This window comes from Mizuhopecten yessoensis, unplaced genomic scaffold (genome assembly GCF_002113885.1).
Source record: "Mizuhopecten yessoensis strain PY_sf001 unplaced genomic scaffold, ASM211388v2 scaffold3855, whole genome shotgun sequence".
Taxonomy (NCBI): Eukaryota; Metazoa; Mollusca; class Bivalvia; order Pectinida; family Pectinidae; genus Mizuhopecten; species Mizuhopecten yessoensis.
In genome coordinates, this window is record NW_018405253.1 from 71,945 (window position 1) to 94,596 (window position 22,652).

Below are 22,652 nucleotides of genomic sequence, written 5' to 3' on the forward strand. Positions count from 1 at the left end.
ATGTAGTACTAATTTTTATGGCAAAAAATAACAAATAACTTATGCTGTTTTTGTGTCAAAAAGTGTCAATATTAACATTATTTTCACTGGAACGTGCTTTACGAAATGTGATTTGTTGTAATAGCCATCAACACAGCCGAAAGGCCAGACATAGTGGCAACGATAGCCCTGTCCCTGGAATAAAAAGAAGACCTACTAATACACAGTCCCAATTAGGGCTAACCGTTATCAAAACACTTCGATCTCGGCGAGATTGTTGACATGACACCGAAAGCAGGTGCGTGCCTTATTTTAATGCTAGTGCGGGCTGATTAAGAGGGGCTCTCGATGACTTCGCGGTTCGGTGAACAAACACAAAAGCAACGTGCTATAGAATCTTGACTGGGGCAGAGTTGCCAATCCCCTCTATATACTGTCCCTGATTCAACTAATCTTCATGATAAAAGTACCAAAAAATGAGGCCAAGAAGGCCTGTATCGCTCACATGGATATCTTAGCAATCACAGCAAAATACTTTAATTTAAGAGTCAGGGTTCGAAATTTACTCTTATTTACACGCAATTTGCGTCAGGATTTTGAGATTTGCGTTTTGATATGGGTTCCAAAACGAAAATACTTGCGTCTGGTATTTTACTGCAGCATGTGTGTATAAATTGTGTCAATATTTCCGGATCATCGATCTATTTGTAACAAGTCTATGGTCAGGACCCGTCGATGTGCCGATCAAAACATAATCTGTAAGTTGTACACATGTGTTCGTGTCTCAATATAGCACAAGTACTAAGTCTCGTTTAGTCTCGGCAATAACGAGTGTCGTTCGGAACATATATATGTGCAGACAGCGTCAAATGTCAAAGCTCAAACGATGATTACAGGTTTTTTTTAAAGAAAATTGGAACCTGACGGCACTGAAGGCACTAAAAAAGTGCATACACTAACAGAACCACCGTCGAAGACTGAAGCTCAGCCTCTCGTACAAATAAAAACAATACAGAAATGGCAGCGTGACCTACATGACAAAGGCTACATTGCCGTTGGATGATTCTTAAATAAAATTTTGACGTCCAAATATTTTGCTTCTTGATTTGTCAATTTGCTTCTAACTTTTGAAACCACAAGCAACAGTTTGCTTGTGGATTTAAAAATTAAATTCAATCCTTGAGAGTACACATAACAAAATTCCCCAATTTGGCTTGCAGGGTGCACACCCTCCTTTTATACACCAATCTGCCTGAAGAGACCTTAAACTGTTTTAATAGCCCTGAATACTCCGCCCAAATTTGGTCGCAATTCCTTGATCAGTATCGAAGGATAGGTATTTAAAAAGAATAACTTTTACTGGTCCCTAGCTAGCTGCCCCTTTTTCCCTAGGGGAGCGGAACCCTCTGTTTATACTTATACCAATGAGTCTCATTGGCCTAAGAATGCTCCAAATGAAATTGAGTTAAAAACCATTTAGCTATTCTAGACCAGTAGTTTTAAATGAAGAGCTGACAAATGACAGACGCTGTGGCACAGTATAATTTCACAAGGTTGCTTCGGCCATGTTAGCAAATGAAAGATAAAACATTGAGTAATGAAAATAAGAGTATAGCATACCTAGAATCTTTCCATATTTGGAAAAGATTTCTTCCATTTCAGCCTTTGTTATTTTGTCATACGGCAAATTTCCGATAAAAACTCGTGACTTCATCAGGTCTGGATCATTCACGTTGGTTTCACTTGTTAGACTTTTTGTATGGACATACCGCGGGAATCGTGGGGGTGTAGGTGACCTAGATGACGATGAGGAAGGTGACACCGAAACCAGCCGGTCATGACTGTCCCTTTTGAAGACCCGACGCTTGTTTTTAGGAATGTTTCTCATTAGCACTGGCTTAGGACTCCTGCTACGACGATTTTTCGGACCTCTTTGTCCTCTGAATGGACTTCGACTTCGACTCCTACGGGCACTTTTGCTCCTTGATCTTTGAGATCCTTCTCTACTCTGACTACGCTTTTTGGGTACTACTCGTCCGAACTGGTCGATACGAGTTGGACTAGTACTACGAGATCGGGACCTCGACCCCATTGTATCAATACAATGACTCTGAAACAGACTACAGCTGAAACACATAACATCATCATGTTAGAATATGTTGATATATATTATTAAAGACATGGTCTGTTTGATCATGAATATATCCGATATTAAACCATGTTCACTAACTTCAATCAGTCTATCTACACTGATAATCTTTACATATACAGTACACTGTTGATACTTTTATTCAATAACTCACAAAATAAACCCTTTGGGGTTTAATATGTTAGGTGAAGCCTTTTTTCTGATCATGTTAGATTTCAGTAGTACACATACTTTATTTTGTAATAGCGAAGATAAGATATTCTTAAAAAATTCCTTTAAATTATGATGGTAGTTAGTCCATATGTAGTTATCATTAGCAGCAGAAAACAAAACAACAGCCAGACTGAACCTTCACTGCTCAACTGGTTGTACCTAGAGCGTATTAATTAATGTCATTCATTTAACTTTATTAATCATATAAGGTGCCAACCTAGCAAACTTAAGGTAAATATATCTGGTCTTTAGGCCCTATGGTCAGAAGCTATATACATTATTATGCATTTGACCCACAGCTAGGGGCCTAAAAATTGTTCCCCCTTAAATCCTTATCAAGTGGCTAGTATACAGGTTACGGTACAAGTTCTTGTTATGTGCCTGGATCCACTTTGATTTGTAGCAATATGTTACAGGAATATGTTGATTTCATAATTTAATTAATATTTTTCAGAATACCAGCAGAAAGAGACCATACACTAAATTTAAGTTTTTAACCGATTTGATCTCTGTGACCTTTAATGTAAGTAAAGATTATTTGTCATAACATGTCTAATTGACATGCATTTATTACAGTCATTGGCCTAAAATCATTAGCTCCAAGCAAGCTTGTTCAATGGAAAAAATTATTAGAGGTTTTTAACAAAATTGATCAATGACAGTCGGTGAAAGGTATATGTATCTGGGTAACATTTCATCAACGAAAGCTACACACAGATCTATGCTGAATATCCTGTCAGCCAGTAGGCATAACGAGTCTGAAGAAGAAATTTTGTTTTGGTAAAATTTGCACTAGATGCTGCGCCCTCGTGTTATATTTTGGGTATTTTGACATGCCAGGAGATTAAACACAGGTCATTTGTCACCAACAGGGATTTTGAAAAGTTTACCAAATTATACCTTAGGGTGTAAATAGGAAGGAAAAAATGCCTTTCATCAATAAACATGCTACATGTATATATTAAAGACAATCATGATCAGGATAAATGTATTACATCGGGAATAGGACAAGTACTCAATTACAAAATCTGGCCACCATGAATATTTATACATCCAAATTCAAACCTACACCATTTTTTGGAAAAATATTACTAATACCAGAAATAAAATTTTCTGCAATACCTTTAAGGAAATAATAGAAGATGCATACCAAAATTGTTAATTCCACTAATAATGATGCTGTCAGACTGCAAAAAACAAAAGCCAAAGAAAATTCCGAAAAAATCCGTAAATCATCAATTATCAGCTATGTCATCCTTCAAAAGAAGCCAGCAAATCCTCGAAAAAGAGAGATGCGAAAAAGGTACCGAAATTATTTCAAACAAAGTGATGAAATTGGAATGAAAGATTCTATAAACATATTTAATGATATATATATCTCTTCTACATCAAAATAGTGCAAGTTACAATATTTGCATTTCTTTTTGGACCCTTTAGATACCAAGTTCACTTCAATAATTATTGAGTTTTGACCAGATAAGACAGGGTTTTAAGATTGGTTCACATTGGGGAACTTTTTTTTTTTACTATGTAAATGGTTAATAAGAATATTTTTGCTACTATCAAAAACATTCCGACTTCCCAACAAAAACCACCAGTGAAAAAAAAGGTTAAGAACTCTTGTGCTTGAAAGTAGACCCATCTCTTTAAAGACAAAATTAAACCAATATTTATAATGTGCCACTTCATAAGCTAGCGTATATTATAGCCCATCACGATGGGATTTTAAAGTGAATCAAAGCATAGATCTCTTCATATTATCATTTTTGTTTGAATACTATAAATACATTTTAAATGCATTACTTTAAAATATTGAAAACTGGAGGAAGTTCCAGTATTAAACCAATCTTTTTTTTTTTTAAATTTATTGCATCAAGCAGTAGATGTTCTTATGTAGGTATTTTTTTAGGCTAGCCAAACTTTAAAAAATGTTGGCAAAATTTAATCTCTGCATTCAACCTCAATGGGCCCCAGACTTTATCTGATCATAACTTTACAACAAATACGAAAGCAACACAGAATATTGAAATAATAAAGACAAGAATTTCCTTTCATTCCATGATGATGCCAGCAAGTCTAATGACTTTGGTTACATTTTGAAATCACATGAAATAATTAGTTACATTTCCAAATTTCTTCCTTTATTTATTTACCTGGTAAGACACTGTGGCTTTATATAATTAAGACTGAACACCTGAAAATCCACCAAAGTGAGCAATGTGTCAGTTGCCTAGAAATTATGACATCAATAAAGATGCATTGTGCGCAGAGCATTTGCGCAAAAGATCTAAGCACCAAAATTTGGACTTCCAACAACAATAATAAACATTTTTCCTCCCCCTCCTGAGGCTGCATAAATAATATCTTTTTTGAATAGTGTACATTGTAAACAACACAGACATTTAATTATTACGCTGCTAAATGAACATTTTTTTAATGGAGGACGAATTTTGAAAGCCCATGGCAGCAAAAAAAAAAAGAGTCCTGATTAGCAACTAACCCCATCAGACAGTTATCTACTATTCTGCCACTGCTAGTGATTAAACCAATATTCCTTGAAGAGTAAGTGGCCCGATGATCACCCTTGACTGAACACAGTAGTAAAGACTGTGATTCACAGCTACTGTGAGGCATCCTAAGTTAAAAGTTATTCAATGTGTAGCAGAACTGGTCTTTATACCAAATTGCAAGTAGCTCCATTGGTAGTGTTCATCTAGAGTTTGGAAGGTTTCGGGTTCAAACCCAAGTAAAACTGTGCAATTCTCTCTCCTATTACTGTAGTGCCCTTGGTTCAAGCATTGGATGTAAGCTTGGCAAGAGGATACCTAAACCTGGGTTGTAAATATTGTTGCATTTTGGGGGCAAAGATTTACTTGACTGGGTTAACGTTGTTTGTTGGTGACCAGGTAGCGTCGATATAGATGGGGTTTGACACTAACGATATTCCTTTAGTCTGTGACTAGCAATTATAAATGTCAGCGAGGACTATGGAATCAGCTAACCTAACCTAAAACCTCACCGTGTCTTTATGGCAGTAGTTATTTTATGTCCCCTACAGTCAATTACGTTTTGTTTCTTGAAATGTTTCATTAAGGAATTTTTGGACTAGTTACATTGATGTAGGACAAGCAAATAAGCTATTCAACTGGTCCTGTGAACAACCAAACAGAGAAGTTTGTATCTAACCCTGCTACAGAATGTGGGGATTGACAGGTGCAACTACATATATATCTAAAGCCACATTTGACATTCTTACTTTTGTAGTGCCAAAGTCTAAAAATAGATCATAGTAATTTTCGCTAATTAATAATGAAGAGGAAATACCATCAGGCTATATAAGAATTGGATCATGGAGTGGTCAGTTGTCTTTAGTATTATTTTGCTTGTAACTATTCCTTTCACGTTGCGTTCCTCTGAAAGCTTTATCCGACATGGACGGGAAAATGGCCGCAAACTGCAAAGCATGTGGCTTGATGGGCCTCCAAAAAAATGATCGCCAAATATATAAAGGATCCGTTCGCACTGTAAATCAGGTTCTGAAATGAGGAAACATAATTAGCCTATTGAACACACAATTAGGTACTTACCGTAAAACTGTATTGATGAAAACAAAGGGAATTTAACGTGAGCTAACGCATATTAACATATTCCGAAGCCGCTTTGAAGCCTCTTTCTGAATGCGATTCACACTTGAAACGAACCATCTGATTGGTTACGTTTTTGTTGAGAAAGCTAATCACATTAGACGTCTTAGTATTCCAGTCTCAAAGAATGAAGAGAAACCGAATAATGTCAGCGGAGCAAACAGAAGGTTGTCATCACTTGTTTCTTAATGGAATTTTCTTAAATCATTGTATCCATTGTTGTATACATTGTATATAAATAACTGTCCCGTTAATGCTTGATTAGGCCAGTTGGCTACTGTACCAGATACTGAAAAAGTAACCCCCCCCCCCCCTCCGTTAGACAGTACTGAAATACAGTACAGTTTTAAACTAAATATGTACAACAGAACCTCGGGGCTACCTAGTTCCTGGTTGACATCCATACTGCTGTTGTGGCCTAAGTGCTTTGGACTTTTCACAGGAGTCCTAAGTTCTGTCAATAATGAATAATAACAGTAATACACAAAAAATACCTATAATATGCTATTATAGTTTTATTTTATTGTATTACTGTTATTCATTATTGACAGAACTTCAGGCTCCTGTGGTCTTCGCCCTAAAAAACGGCATCACTGTTACAAGAGAAGAGCGTTGTACAGACAGAATGAGTTGAAAACCTAGAGAGGACCCTCCACACTGTAGACGGACGCTCCAAACTCTAGACAGGCACCTGGTCACCAGCGAATGTCTCGGTCCAGCTTTGCTATATTCCTCTCTCCTTTAACTACAACCCAGATTCTTTTGCTTCCCGCCATAATCCAGACTTTTTAATCGAACGCTCTACTATTGACATAATCTTCAATATGATGAAGTAGGTCAATTTTTTGGTAGACGTTGATAGACCTACCGTTGAGCCATAATCCTATGAACAATTAAAACCTGGCCACTACTTCCCCATTTATTAGACGTGTTAACCTTCAAATACCTCAACATCTCAGGTTTTATCTCCACATTTACCAGACACATTTTGTAACAGGAGAAAAGAGTGCTTCTAAGGGGGTTCGAACCAGCGACCCCAGCTAGCTTCCCAGTCTGCCGCTCTACCAATTGTTTTCTCTAGGGCAAAGGTAGACAGTGACCATAATCCTATGTACAGTTTAAACCTGCCATACTGACACCACTTAAGTATTCTTGCACCATGTGAGAGGGCGATTGTCTAAAATCTGATGGAATTTAAATTTTGTGAAGTGTCCAGAGGCAGACAGCTAGTCTAAAGCTGGCCAGTGTAGCTTCTTCAGCCAAGGTGCCGGACAACTGAGCCTGGTGTTATGTTCCCTAGGTGGTACACTATCCCGTACATCATGAGCACACCTGCTGTGTCACTTCTGTTCTATAGTGACTACCATGGCAGTTCTGGATAGTACCTGGATATTATGCTGTTTATGTAATGTAATTAGTCCTCAGTGGCGAAGGGAGCTGCTTATCTGTTTGACTGCTTTCAGTTTGGTGATACAGTATTTCCCATTTTTGCTGAGATCCAGAAATCAGTTCATCCTACAAGGATGGTCTTAAAAGAATGGAATTCGAAGAGCACATTTGTATTGAGCCTTGATCTTGGTTTGGCAATTAGGGGATAACTCTACTGTATTTTGAAATATGCAGCAGTGTATCATGATTATACTGACCCAAATATCCGTCGCGTCGCCAGTTATAGTATAATCACAATATACCGCCGCAAATTTCAAAATACAGTAGGGTTATCTCCATTTTAATCCATATCAACCAAAACCACTGCAAGTTCATGTTTTTAATATAGTTTTGAATGTTTTCTACAAATTCTGGGTCTCTGCTGTGAATTTGTGACGTCAGAAATATTCAAAGTGAAGCGGAATTACGTTGACCTTTCAGGGTCACGCTATTGTTCGTGACGTCATGAATAATCAAGTTCATGATGTGTCAGGGTCAGTCGTGGTCATCGTCATTTACAATCGCCATCCAGGCTTCATATGCGAATGAGAAATATCATGGTTTTACAGGCCCAAATTGTTTTTATTGACCGATCAAATGCTGTGTTACATCTCAAATGAATTAAAATAGCTGATATTTCTGCCAAGAAATACCAGGGTGGAGTTGGCTTTCTTTGTAATTTTGAAGATGTCGTAATCCTAGCTGAGGCTGTTGTGTAAAAACAGTGTTAAAGTACCTTTCCATGGATGTTGTAATTTTAATTTAGTGGAGATCTCCTCTTGGTAATTTGGAAAACCTCACACTAATTAGGCTTTAGCTATTACTGCAGTTCATCCAAGTCCTGTTTTAGTATGACTTGATCCTCTGATGATGTTCTTCTATACAAGAGTTAGTCACCTGCAAACAGTCTGGTGGTTGATTTGACAGCTTTTGAGAGGTTGTTGTTGAATAGTAGAAATAACAGTTGTCCGAGCACTGTGCCCTTAGCGACTCCAGATGAAAGCATGCTTGAAGCTGATGATTAGCTATCAGTAACAACAAACACACTTGGTTCATTAAGATGACAGAAAGGTATATCTGGTCACATATGGCAGATTAAGAGGTGACAGATCTCCAGATTTGTGCTCTAATTGACAACAGTGTATATAAACAGTATTGGTAATCATACATTTTTATCAATGATCAGTTCTTAAAACAGATTTTCTCTTTAAGAGGGGACAAATATATATTTGACACTGTTCTACATATTACATAAGCGTGACATGTTTTCATTTCCTTAACAACATTATTATATTATTTTGAAATAGTTCATCATTGTATAATATTATCTGTTGCATATGTTTTTGAAGTACAATACTAATATATACTCTATACCACTTCAGATTTGAAAGCATTTGAAAGACGACTGACAGAGGTGATAGACAAACTACAACCTACAGCCAGACTATGGAGAAGTATGTTCTTTCATTGTTTTTTGACACATGTATGTAATAGGAGACTAGTAACATGTCACTGTGTATCATCTTACATTAATTGTAATGCTGAAATTCATCATCCTATAACTTTGTAAAAAAAAATCCTTTCTGGAAGACATAAAAAAAAATCCCAATAGAACTAAACAAAGACAGACTCCCACTATTGTCACTGGATTATGGGGATAAAAGATCTCATAACAAAACTAACAGATTCATTGTAGACCACCAATGAACTACTACTTTTAGCCCACCATCATCTGATGGTGGGATATTCAAATCACCCTTCATCCGTGGTCTGCAGTCCGTCCTTAAACAACACTTTTTCTCAGAAAGTACAGGAGGGATCTATCTCATATTTGATAGTAAGGTTCCCCTTAGTCTGTTGTTGTGCATGTTTGCTTTTGAGTCTGATCGTATTTATACAAAATTGCCGACAGGTGACCATCTTGGATTTTGACAGTGAATTTTTGTTATTGCTATTTCTTACGATGTTTTTGAGGGATCTTTCTCAAATTTGACCTGAATGTTCCCCTTCTTCTGTTATTGTGCATGTATACTTTTGAGACTGATGAAATAAACAAAATGGCTGACAGGTGGCCATCTTGGATTTTGACAGTAAATGTTTGGTATCGCTATTTCTTAGGAAGTTCTGAAAGGATATTTCTCAAATTCGATATGTAGGGTCCCATTGGTCTGTTGTTGTGCATGGTTACTTTTGAGACCGATTGAATAAATCAAATGGCCGACAGACAGCCAACTTGGATTTTGACAGTAAATGTTTGTTTTCGCTATTTCTCAGGGAGTTTTTGAGGGATCTTTCTCAATTTTGATATGTAGGTTCCCCTTGGTCTGTTGTTGTGCATGTTTACTTTGGAGAGTGATCATAAAAACAAGTTGGCCACAGGAAGTACTAATGAGATCTTTCTGATATTGTAATGATCAGATCTTTTTCTCTTACAGTTAAAGAATTGTACTAGTAAATATGTGAAACGGTGCATTTACTGTTTACATGACTTGATCAAACAGATAAGAGAAAAGATCAAACTGACATAATCTGGTGAAGATGGTACAATGGTGAGCACAAAGATATTCTGGGATCTCTTGTTAGTACACACTATTGATACACATGCCAGAGATGTACATTGTATTTAGGGAGTCATCTAATTTTGATCATCCTTTTTGGGACAATCCATCGTATATGGACTGCGTCAGACTTCTTGGAAACAAACCCTTTTCTGCAATTCTGTATCAATAGAACTTGTGTACCGTGTTTTCATTCATTTTTGTAAATTTTATATTATTTGATTTTCATGGATATTCTCAAACCACCAATTTAATGAACAACAAAAAGTTTCTTCAAGTTTGGAATGGATGTATAATATATGTCCTATACTAATACCATTGCAACAACACAGTACAAAAGGCATTTAAAAGAGTACTTCTTAAATTATCAAACGCATTTATCATTATGCAAATGTGTCGTATACATTCTATTCCCCTCTTTATACCTGAAGGATGATGAAAATACTTTCACAACAGCACCATTTGAAGCCTTATACCAATTTGAATATCCTCCAAAATCTGCTTTCACTTTTCAAAACTGTTTTCAGTTTTAATTTCTGTGGATTTTGTGGTGTATTTAGTTTTTGTGGAGGGGTTGCATTGATTTTGTTTCCATGCTCCACTTAGTGGTGTTTCTTTGGAAAACCAAAACATTTAAGCCCCATAAAATATCTGATTTAACAGTAAATATTAAATAGTATGCTGTGTTAGCTATATTTGCTTAATGGAGGGTAGTTTAAAGTTTCTTTTTACCTTTCAGTGGTACTCATTGTGATGTCTGTATGTACAGCAGTCGGAGCCTGGACTTGGATATGGGACCCATTCACCACACAGGTACAGGTTTACCCAGTACTATACTATCTGTTATTAGAAATACAGAAAGTCTGTAGGACCACAGTAAACATATTTACTCCAATCTAATTACAAATGTATTGTTTGTCAAATGGCACCTTCAAAATTCAAGGAATCGGCTCTCATTGCACATATCTTCTGTTCACCAATGGTATATGTCATGACAAAGTTGAAGGTTCTGTATGTGCCACCTTGTGGATGGTGCAGGTAGACTAGTCTGATCATTTGATGAACATCAAAATAATCACATCAGGGGCGGGTCAAGGTGAGAGCGTAATGGGCGTACGCCCCCCCCCCCCCCTTTTCAAAAAAAACCAACCCAACCTATGGTAATCTGCTAATATTGTATTAAATATGGCAATTTATCATATTCATTAATTAAACACATACTCTGATTTCTTTTTATACTGATGCCCCCATCCGATGGGTGATCCGTAAAATTTCGTTTCTCCGCCGTATTCGACTCTGCGATTAGTATCCATTGTTGTTGACCACGTGATAGAGTGAATCATTTTAATATACCATAGACAATTAATGGAGAGAATTCGGCATTAAAAAATGTCAAACCCTGACACTTTAACTATAAAATATACATGCTCCAAGTCAGGAACCGTTACATTAGTGCATTTCACAATTATTTTATGATTTTAGCAAAAAAAAGGTCCAATTTTTTTTTTTCAACTCGCTCCGCTCGGCGAAAGATTTGATTCTACGCCCCTTCTTTCAAATATCCTAGAAACGCCCCTGCACATGGCAGTCCAACAGTAAAAGTGACAAGCTTTAAGGTTCGGTGGTGATCTGTAATCTTTTAAGAACAGGTATCATCCTAGCAATTAGTCAGCTTTTTATACCTGAAACCAATCAAATAGCTATCTACCTGCCTTCCATTTTATCATGACATATTCAAAGGGTATAGAGAGGTTATATGTGTATCAAGACCAGAACCCTTTGACTTTACAGCCATCACAGCCTGGGACATTAATACAGTCAGTCTTCTGATTAACATGACAGTTCCTGTAGATTTCTGCTGAGTACTCAACAACCTATAAACCAGATATGGATAGGACACTTAGATTAAAAGCTAAATGGTTTATAACTAATACTAACGGATTAAAGATCTATCATGCATTAATTTGAAAGAATTGTTTTTTAGTATTACTGTACTAGGTTCCACCTGTCTACAGATTTGTTCTGGTATCACATAACTTATAACATACTACATGACTTTTATCACATCACATGACTTGTATTGAATCATATTACAGATGTAGATATTGACTTTGTACTTAAACGTTGCATGACTTATCTATTGTATCACAAGACATTAACTATACATCATATGTCTTCTGTTCCAGATACCCTTTGCCCATTCCCTCCTGAATCACCCATTCTTCACCATCAGCTGTATAATGCTGGTCATGCTGTTTCTGTGTGGGATCCATAAGAGGGTTGTATCGCCATCAATGTATCCTTCAGTTCAATATCATTTTAATATATTCAGCAAAATGTTTCTTTCAGCTTGGAGGTAGTTCAAACCATCACTCACCAAATTATGGACACCCCCCCCGTAAAGGTTTGTTTGTTTGTTTGTTTGTTTATGTTTAACGGCCCATCGACGGCTGTGGTCATTTAGGGCCATGGTGATTTATTTATTTATTTTACTTTTTTAACAAACATGTGAATAGCGAAGATAAAATAAGATAAAATGGTTCATTTTAAAAGTATTCGCATTGTATGTGTAGATAATAAAAAAATAAATAAAAGGGAGTTAAAATAATAAAAGAGATAACGAATAGATGATATGGAATATGCGATATATATATAACGTCAAAAATGATAAGGTGGGTTAAAAGACATCAGAGTCTATAAAATAGCCCGATGTCTTTCAAATAGTTAAATAATGCCTTCGAATCCACGGAACTGAAAAGTGTTTTCATATCCGGGACTCGGAAGTAGTTATCACGAATGTGTTTAAAATCGGAACATTCTATTAAAAAATGCTCCACTGTAAATGGAGTGTCACATGCGTGGCATGAAGGTATATCTTCTCGTTTTAAAAGGTACGAATGAGTAGGATATGTGTGCCCAGTGCGGAGCCGAGCGAGGACAACTTCCTCTCTACGATCTTTCCGACTGGGAATAGATGTTTTAAGTTTCGGTTGTATCTTAAAAAGTTTGTTGTTGGTCTCCAGAGACCAGCGTTTCTGCCATTCATTTTGAATGGCTGTACGAATAGTAGGTTTAAAATCTGTGTATGGTAGTTTGATATTTGTTTGTTCGAGATTCAATGCATTTTTTGCTTCCCTGTCAGCAAATTCGTTGCCTTTTATTCCGACATGGCTCGGAATCCATAGTAAAGTTATTTTAGACTTTTTTAATATACGAGATATTCGAAGAGCAAGGTTTTGTACGATTGTGTTTTTAGGATCTCGTAACTGTAAACTCTGTAGGACAGATAGAGAGTCTGAACAAATAATTGCCTTTTTAATGCGGTGTTCATCGATATGGTCGAGGGCCAAACCAATGGCGCATGCTTCAGCAGAAAAGATGGAGGCGCCGTCTGGTAGTCGGACTGAAGTGCAAGTATTGGCAGTACAGCAGGCTGCTGCCACTTTCTCACCTTCTTTGGAGCCATCGGTGTAAAGTTGTGTATGAGAAGGGTAATTCGAAATGCATTCCCGAAAGGAGGATTTGTGTTCTTCGGGCATAACACTTGATTTCCCTCGCTCATGTAATGTAAAGTTAAAATCGGGGGTTTGAATGGTCCACGGAGGAACATCAGATATGTTAAATTCAGCTATGTCCGTCAATTTTATGTTGAGTTCTTGCAGGAAATTCAAAATTCGGATACCAAATGTTGGCAGAAGTTTTTGGTTTTGCGTAAATATGTTTTGGTATTTGGGGTTGAATACTTGGTTGAAAGCAGGATTTTTAGGGTTTGATTTTAATTGAGTTGCAAATTGTAATGAAAGTTTTATTCTTCTGTCATAAAGGGATGGTTCATTTGCTTCCACGTACAGGCTTTTTACAGGTGTTGTTCGAAAAGCTCCCAGGGCAAGACGTAGCCCTTGGTTATGGATTGGATCTAGCATCTGAAGGTACGAACTGCGCGCTGACCCGTATACCATAGAACCATAATCCAGTTTTGTTCGAATAAGTGATCTGTATAGGCGCAAAAGCATTTCACGATCCGCTCCCCAATCAGTATGAGAAAGGACTCGTATAATGTTTAACGCCTTGGAACACTTATCCTTCAGATACTTTATATGTGGTATGAAAGAGAGTTTCGAATCAAAAATGAGGCCGAGAAATTTAGTCTGTTCAACAACAGGAATTCTAGTGCCATCGAGTGTTAGATTTGGGTCATTGTGTGCTTTTCGTTTTTGACAGAAATGCATGCACACAGTTTTGGATTTAGAGAATTTGAAGCCGTTTTCGTCTGCCCAATTTTGTAGTTTGTTTAAACTCTGTTGAAGTTGTCGTTCTATCGTGTGCATGTTCTTAGATCTGTAACAGATCAAGAAGTCATCCACAAATAACGACCCTTCTGTTGATTGACCAAGACATTTGACTATATCATTGATTTTAAGACCAAACAGTGTGACTGATAGGATTCCACCCTGTGGGACTCCCATTTCCTGTTTAGACGTTTCAGAAAAAGTTGAACCAACACGGACTTTGAAGTGTCTATCTGATAGGTAATTAGATATAAAATTGGGAAGGTTTCCACGTACGCCAAGGTCGTGAAGATCTTTCATGATGCCATACTGCCATGTAGTATCATAGGCCTTCTCAAGATCGAAGAACACAGCGACAAGGTGTTCTTTCTTGGCGAAAGCCTCTCGAATGAACGTCTCTAATCTGATGAGATGGTCATTTGTCCCTCTTCTATTTCTAAAGCCACTTTGAAGAGGGGATATTATATCGTTGGCCTCAAGAAACCAAACCAGTCTAGTGTTTATCATTCGTTCTAAAGTTTTACATACACAACTAGTCAGAGAGATAGGACGATAGTTGTTTGGGTCAGTAGCATCCTTTCCCGGTTTTGGGATAGGTATAATTGTGGAGTTCTTCCACGAATCGGGAATCTTTCCGGAAGCGTAAACTTGGTTGAATATGTAAAGAAGGCATGTTAGTGAAGAGTCCGGTAAGTGCTTTAGAAATTGATATGGAATATCATCAGGACCTGAAGCAGTGTCCTGTGATTTTCTAAGCGAATCAACAAGTTCTGGTAGGGTAAATTGTTCATTATAACTTTCTTTGTTTGATGATTTGAAATTGAGCCGTTTCTTTTCTCTCTTTTTTTTCAAAGACTGGAATTTTTGGGAGTGGTTTAAAGGGGATGAGTTTTTAGCTATGTTTTTTGCAAATGCATCAGCAATTTCAGTTATAGACGAGAAAATTTTGTTTTTATTAATGAGGTGGGAGGATGTTGCCTTTTTCTTTTTCCCACTTATTTTCCGAATCATATCCCATACTTTTTTTGAGGACGTGTTTGATGATATCTTGGATACATATTCTCTCCAGCTGTTTCTTTTGTCAATTTTAATTGATCGCCGAGCCTTTGCCCGCCAAATTTTAAATTCACTGTAGTTTGAAGCAGTTGGGCAATTGAAGTAGCGTCTTAGAGCAGCTGCCCGATTACTGCGTGTTTTAAAAGATTCTTCAGATAAAAGGAACTTCGTAGGTTTTGGAGCGGATTTTGGAATTGTCTTTTGGGCAATAGAAGTGAGTGTTTCAGTAAAAGTTTTGATAGGGTCGTCGAGGTTAGTAAAATTGTCTATGGTTAGTTTTTCAATGCACATGTGTTGGAATTGGGCCCAATCTGCTTTGTGCATATTCCATCGAGGTAGAGGATCATCAAGAGGAGTCCCAATATTCTGAAGAAAAATTGGGAAGTGGTCACTCCCACAAAGATCATCATTTACCCTCCAGTCATAGTCAAGTAAAATGGATGGATGGCATAATGATAGATCAATGTGGGTACGAGAGCCTGTAGCAGGGTGTAAATAAGTAGGGGTATTGTTGTTAAAAAGGCACAAGTTGTTTTTATCTATAAATTCCTCAATACGTCTTCCTCTCTCGTCTGTGTTGGGAGAGCCCCACAGGCTATTATGACCATTAAAATCACCGAGGATTATGAATGGTGTTGGGAGCTGGGAGACGAGATTATTGAGTTGCTCACAAGTGAAAACAATACTCGGAGGGAGATAAATTGAACAGACGGTTATTTGTCTGTGTAATGTTGCACAGACAGCAACAGCCTGTAAATTTGTGTTTAACTTGATCATTCTGTGAGGAATATTTTTATGGACAGCTACCGCTGCGCCACCTGCTGCTCTGCTAACTACAGTTGGAATGTTAGTGTAGAGTGAGAAATTTCTAAGCGTGATTGGGTTTTTGAGCATGATTTCTTGTAGACAAAAAATGGCGGGTCTAAATTCTTTTGATAGATTCTGAAATTCTTCTATATTTGCCTTTAATCCGCGGATGTTCCATTGGATAATTGTATTATTTATCTTTTGCTATTTTGGCTGGATTTCGATGGAGTCGAAGCACGAAGCGCTGAGGCATTCGTCTCCATCTCATCATCGAAATCTAGTAGGACATTGAACCGGTTTGTCGGGTCCTCTGATCCTTTGCCAAAGGTGACATTCAGATCCGGTCCTTCAGATTTGCCCCTCGCTATTCTAATTTTTTTCCTAGGTCTGTTGGTAGGTGATGTTGCCTCTGGTCTCAGTTGGGATCGAGGAACAGATGTGAGTGAGCGAGATCGCTGCGAACGCACATGTGCCCTAGATGGGCCAACCTTTGAAGGGTTTTCTCCTGAAGTGGAAGGTGTTTTTGATGGTGGTGCTGGTTTTGATTGTGGTGCTGGTTTTGATTGTGGTGCAGGTTTTGATGAAGATGCTGGTTTTGATGAAGATGCTGGTTTTGATGGTGATGCTGCTTTTGACTGTTTGTTGTTTTTGGTTGGTTTTCGTATAGACGTGAAACGAGATGGGTCTCCCGTGAGGATTTTCAAGTTATCTTGGCCAGACATGTCTGGGACTTGTGAGCCCCAGGCAGGTATGTCTGCAGATACTTGAACTGAAGCATCCTTGACTGCGACACTGTCAACCGGCGACCGGACTTTCGTCACTTGTGCATATGAGGGAGCAGCCACGTCCGTGCTCTCCACTATCCTCCTAGCCTCGGGGAAGGAGACATTTCGGGTAAATTTGACCCGCAATATCTCTCTCTCGCGATTCCAGGCAGGACAGTCTCGAGACGAAGCAGCATGCTTTCCCTCACAATTAACACAACGCAGGTTGGCAATATCACAGTCGCTTTGGTCCTCATGACCTTCACGACCACAGTACTGGCAAACGGTCTTCCGCCTACATCTTTTTTCATGATGTCCGTACTTCTGGCAGTTACGGCATCTTAATGGATTAGGGATGTAGACGGAGACACTGCACCTTTGGTAACCAATCACTACGGCCGAAGGTAGTGATGGGGTAGCAAAGGTCAGTACAAATGTGTCTGTTGGAACCAACTTGTTGTTCTTCTTGGACAAAATCCGTCGCACCTCAGAGACTGGGATCTCCTCCTCCTGGAAGTACTCCAGTATGGCGGCATCAGCGTCATTACGCAGGGCGGGGCATCTGATTACCCCCTTGCTGCTGTTTAGTGATGGATGTGCTTTCACTATAACACTGATACCTCCAAAACTGGTGGTACCCAGTAGGTTAATCGCCTGTTGTTTGCGAAAAACTTCGATTAGGAGATCGCCAGATCCCAAAGGTTTGACGGACTTTACGTCCCCAGCTATTCCTTTTATACCCTTCCTCAACAGAAGAGGAGACAATGTTGCTGCAGTTTTTCCACTAGTGGTTGACGACATGATGATGAATTGTGGGAATGTGGTAGTTGTAGGGTGTTTTTCTGTGTTTTTTTCATTACCCATGTATGTTTATTAATTAGTTCACTGTCTGTGTCCCCGCCCGCCCCGGAGCCCAACAAGGGGACACTAATATCAGCGCGGATATCCAGCGCCAAAGTGTCAGGGATACACAAAGTAGTATACTCGTAAAAGTATACATAACGAGTATATATATTACCCGGAAGAGCATACTCTCGCGATTGACCCTAAGCCACCGCCTTCTTGGAAGTATGTAAACCAAGGGCTCGGCGTGACCAGCCGATTGGTGATAGAGGGCCCATACCACCTCTCGACTTCCCAGAGTCCGAAGCCAAAGTAGCATGTTGCAGAAAGTCGGATCATGTCTCCCTCCAATCCAGAGTTCATCAGTGATTCCGACCCCTGCTCAACCACCAGGATCTTCTTCCCCCAGGAATACGAGACGCAACCCACGGCAAACAGGTTGGCTCAAATTGGAGCTACTGTGAAAGCCTTCTGCTACGTTGACGCCCAGCGCGCGACAATCACACCCCCGAAATGATCACATACGCACTGAGCACCAATGTACCCAGCCTCGGGACGTGGACCCAGCTTTCTTGGAGACCCCCCCCGTAAAGGGACAATTTAGCGAAAAAAGTTTTCTTATAACGTTGTCACAAACTTCTTCATGATCATAACGTTTAAGCGGCAGCTGTCAGTGAATTTTCAGCTACGTACTTTCTGTGGTTTGAAATTCTTCCTGCGGCACCCTTCTCAGTGCATGCATGCTCTAATTAAACCTGTTTGTTATTATTCAAATCCAAATATGAACAGAAATATCTGATTAGAGGTATACATTATGATACTTATAATTCTTACTTGCGATGTATTGTGTAAATTCAAGAATGCGTAATGTGTGAACTCAGACTCATAACTGGCACTGTGTTGTTGGTTGACAGAGCAGTGCTGGACATGATTTCTCACTGAAAGACCCGGATATTGTACTATTTCTGTCATAGCTATTTTTATCACAGGCTTTTCCAAAAGATGAAAATGACCACACTGGACGTTGGCGCCAGGTCATGTCATTATCAAGTACGAAAACTTTCGTTAGGAGATACATATTTTCAATATAGACTCAATTTTCAGGTTGTCACTTGACTAAATAGTCCCTTTAACACTAGGGTTCTTGAATATTCAATATATAAAAAGTGAATTGAAAAAATAGATCTGTAGGACTAGGGCATACTGAATCTCTTAAATTCTACTATTATTAATATTATAATTCAGGATTTTATACAAGTTTAATTTAAGCTTGTTATTTTTGCAACTTTGTTTTTCTGTTACCATGACTACTGGATAGTGTTGTGTAAAGAAATGATAAAAATATGTGTGCTGATTGACCTTGACCTTTTCCAGAATAGCCTCCAGGTGTCGACAAGTGCTAGCTGATTATAATATGTCATGTGACGATGTAAGTACATATTTAGTTGATGGAAGCAACAGTAAAAGAGCGTAGTTATTTTAGCACAGGGCACACAGCTATGAGCTCTTGGCTGAATCTTTTAGTCACAAAGAAACACAAAATGTCCACAATTTACTTTTTATGTAATCATCACCGCCTTATGATGATTTAGTAGATCAATTTATGTATTTGCACATAATTTGGTGTCAGTATTTCTATACGAAATGTTAAATTCAACATTTGTGGATATAAGGAAATGTTAACTTGTAAATTGCAATTGTATGAGTGGTTGGTGCAGTCAGATAGCAGTGGGGAATACCCTGACTTATTATATTGTAAATACAACAGGGCTTTCAGTTGAACCTTGTTAGCAATTTCAGAAGTCAAATAACATTTTGGAGGGTAAAAATACATATCGAGTAAACATTTTCTTTCAAACCCAAGAGTCAAAGCTAATTTTTGTGAGTCAATACATACTTTCAAGGGTGTACTGTTGGCCCTGTAGAAAATAAATGGGTGTTAAGCAAAACCTGTCGATAATATTAAGGTTTTAAACATTTGTTTCGAAAATTAGAAATAACTCCTTAATAGCTTTTAATCAGTTTTAAGTTTACAAGATTTTAATTGGAAAGTTTCAACATTGCAGACTGGCAAATTGATTTTAAAACCTCGACCAACCACATGACTATATGGCCGGTTAGAATTAGGACTGAGGGGAAGCCCAAGGAAGAGGAGTCGGTGACAGAGAAGAGGAATATCACAGCGTAACTTCCTCCTGTATGTGTGTGTGTAGTACATGTACTTCATTGACAGATTATGGTCATTTCGACATTATCATCATCAAAATGATATAAATCATCAACTACAGTATTTTATACAACTGTTACCAGGTCTTAGTTCAACTTGCTTAATCTGCTTGTCCAGTACATGGTAGTAATATTATAAGTTTATTTATTGAAGACGAAAACCTGTTCAGCAAAGCTAATAAAACACAGGGTAGTTTTGTTAATAATAAAATGGATTTCGTTTAAAAAATGTAAATCCATATTAAAGGGTCATTAACAGCCTAACAGTAAAATTATTGCCATAATATAACATTACTTAACCTGTTAATGCTGTAAGGAAATGCTGACTCTGGATTTTATTACTGAGCAGAATCTTTAAAATTATTTACATATGAAATTGATCACTTTAAACTAGTATCAACTTACACCTCACAAATTTTGAACATAAGAATTGTTTTTACTTTTGCGCTGATGAAATGTTCTGTTTTGGAAATGATAAGTTGAAGACCGATCACCTCATATGTTATATGTGGATTTGTTGCTGCAGACACTTTTGTTACAAGAATAATGAAATCAAATGTATATGTTCATATACAAAGCTGGACGTTTTTAATTAAATGTTTTTTATGGTGGAAAATATTTTTATATTTGAAACATAAACAACCCCCTGAAGCAGTTGTTTTCCGCAGACTGAGAATCAATTTGCATATTGGATTAAAGTATTGTAGATGTTTTAAATACTTACCTTGTATATAAATATTTGCAAAAGATGATGGTTCATCATTTGCTCTTCTGTCATCAATGCATTTATAATGGAATATATAGGAATTGAGATTTGAAAAAAAAATCTATTTAAGTGCTTCATAATAAGAAATAATAACCAAACTAATCCGTGTCTGATTTCAGGTTAATCACAGAAATATTTAGAATTCTTCTATAAATTAATAAGAGACAACAGTGTGGTTAAAAAAATAGAATCTAAGATTAGGCTTGCACATGACTTGTTCTCTATTGTTTATATCTGTTTTATGTTATAAAGAATCCGAGTGTGTATTATGTAAATCTTTAAGTATGGTAGAAAGGACCTGAGTGTATGTTATAAAGAATCCGATGTATTGTATATATCTGTTTGAATGTCATAAAGAATCTGAGTGTGTATTATGTAAATCTTTTAGTATGTTAGAAAGGACCTGATTGTATGTTATAAAGAATCCGATTGAGTGTTGATGATAATTGCAGGTAACTTGTCATCTTGTAAGAACAAATCAATCAAACTATATTTTCAAGTTTTGAATGTAGAATTGTCTCTGTTCAGAATCTACTAGTATTTTGTGACAAATCGTGTGTAAATAAATTTTATTATATGACATTTTATTTGTCTGTGATATATTAGAACAGTCTTTAGGTATTCTTAATTCCCTTATGCATTATCTCTAGATACCATGTACATATATATTGGATTTTAAAAACTTGACAGTTAAAAGTTTTCTTACAAATATAGATTTCTATCAATGAATTTTCATACACTTTTGGGGTCACAGGGTCAAATGTGTTAAAATCTTTAAACGACCTCTTCTCAATAACCAAACATACCAGGATAATGATATTTGGCGAGTAGCATGCTGGGATGAAGGGCTACCATGTTTGTTCAAATGAATGACCTTGCACCACTCCCAAGGTCACAGGGGTAAAAAAAACAACCTAAAAGAGTTTTTCTCAATGACCAAAAGACTAAGGTTGATGATGGTTAGCCAGTAGCATCACTGTGTGTTAACGACACCGGATATTGCTACCAGGCAGGTGGTCATCACACGAGGTGGACTGTAGTTGAAGGTTCGTTGAAGTGAGCTTATGCCATGGTGCGGCGTCCTTCGTCCGTCTGTCCGGCGTCAACTTTTTACTTTAAACAACCTCTTCTCAATAACCAAAAGACCCAGGGTACTGATATTAGGCCTGAAGCATGCTGGGATGAAGGGCTACCAAGTTTGTTCAAATGAATGACCTTGCCCCACTTTCAAGGTCACTGGGGTTAGAGGTCTTAAAATCTTCAAACAAGTTCTTTTCAATAACCAAAAGCCCCAGGGTACTGATATTAGGCCTGAAGCATGCTGGGTTGAAGGGCTACCAAGTTTTTAAAAATGAATGATCTTGACCAATTTTCAAGGTCAAAGGGGTCAAATGACGTAAAATCTTCAAATGACTTCTTCTGAATTACCAAAAGGCCCAGGGGACTGATATTGGGCCTGTAGCATGCTGGAATGAAGGGCTACCAAGTTTTTAAAAATGAATGATCTTGACCAATTTTCAAGGTCAAAGGGGTCAAATGTCGTAAAATCTTCAAACGACTTCTTCTGAATTACCAAAAGGCCCAGGGTACTGATATTGGGCCTGTAGCATGCTGGGATGAAGGGCTACCACAGTTTGTTAAAATGAATGACCTTGACCAATTTTCAAGGTCACATGGGTCAAATGTTTTAAAATCTTCAAATAACTTCTCAATAACCAAAAGGCCCAGGGTACTGAAATTAGGCCTGTATCATGCTGGGATGAAGGACTACCAAGTTTGTTCAAATGAATGACCTTGATCCACTTTAAACCTGATGTCCTTGTACGACATTCAAGGTCACACGCATCATGTGTTTAAATCTTTTAATAGGTTCTTATGAATCAAACACTGAAATTATGCCTGTAGCTGTATTTTAGTCCACTTTAAAGAT

The 22,652-nt window shown here is 37.6% G+C and overlaps 2 protein-coding genes across 6 annotated transcripts in view; one reads left to right on the top strand and one right to left on the bottom strand.

Annotated features, from left to right (window-relative positions):
* Positions 1–6,021, bottom strand: part of LOC110448171 (nuclear receptor coactivator 5-like) — a 21,903-nt gene extending 15,882 nt beyond the window's left edge. For 2 of the 5 annotated variants that reach the window (XM_021494274.1, XM_021494270.1), the window contains exons 1-2: positions 5,929–6,015; positions 1,600–2,105 (exon numbers count right to left, since the gene is read on the bottom strand). In XM_021494274.1, the coding sequence (XP_021349949.1) occupies positions 1,600–2,071 (472 nt within the window). In that variant the 5' untranslated portion in view covers positions 2,072–2,105; positions 5,929–6,015. Of the gene's footprint in view, positions 1–1,599; positions 2,106–5,928 lie in introns of all 5 variants that reach the window. The other 3 variants (XM_021494272.1, XM_021494271.1, XM_021494275.1) reach the window with 3 other exon arrangements.
* Positions 6,022–6,046: 25 nt separating this feature from the next.
* On the top strand, positions 6,047–21,304 carry LOC110448172 (nuclear envelope phosphatase-regulatory subunit 1-like). The gene is made up of 6 exons (XM_021494276.1): positions 6,047–6,152; positions 8,796–8,867; positions 10,711–10,784; positions 12,158–12,267; positions 19,105–19,159; positions 19,797–21,304. The coding sequence occupies exons 1-6, from the start codon at positions 6,113–6,115 to the stop codon at positions 19,833–19,835; spliced, it is 390 nt and encodes a 129-aa protein (XP_021349951.1). The 5' UTR covers positions 6,047–6,112; the 3' UTR covers positions 19,836–21,304.
* Positions 21,305–22,652: the final 1,348 nt, after the last annotated feature.

Coding starts and splice junctions, on each gene's coding strand:
- LOC110448172 (XM_021494276.1), top strand. CDS start 6,113: ATGAAGAGAAACCGAATAATGTCAGCGGAGCAAACAGAAG. Junction 6,153..8,795: donor GTCAGCGGAGCAAACAGAAG/GTTGTCATCACT, acceptor ATACCACTTCAG/ATTTGAAAGCATTTGAAAGA. Junction 19,160..19,796: donor ATAATATGTCATGTGACGAT/GTAAGTACATAT, acceptor TCAACATTGCAG/ACTGGCAAATTGATTTTAAA.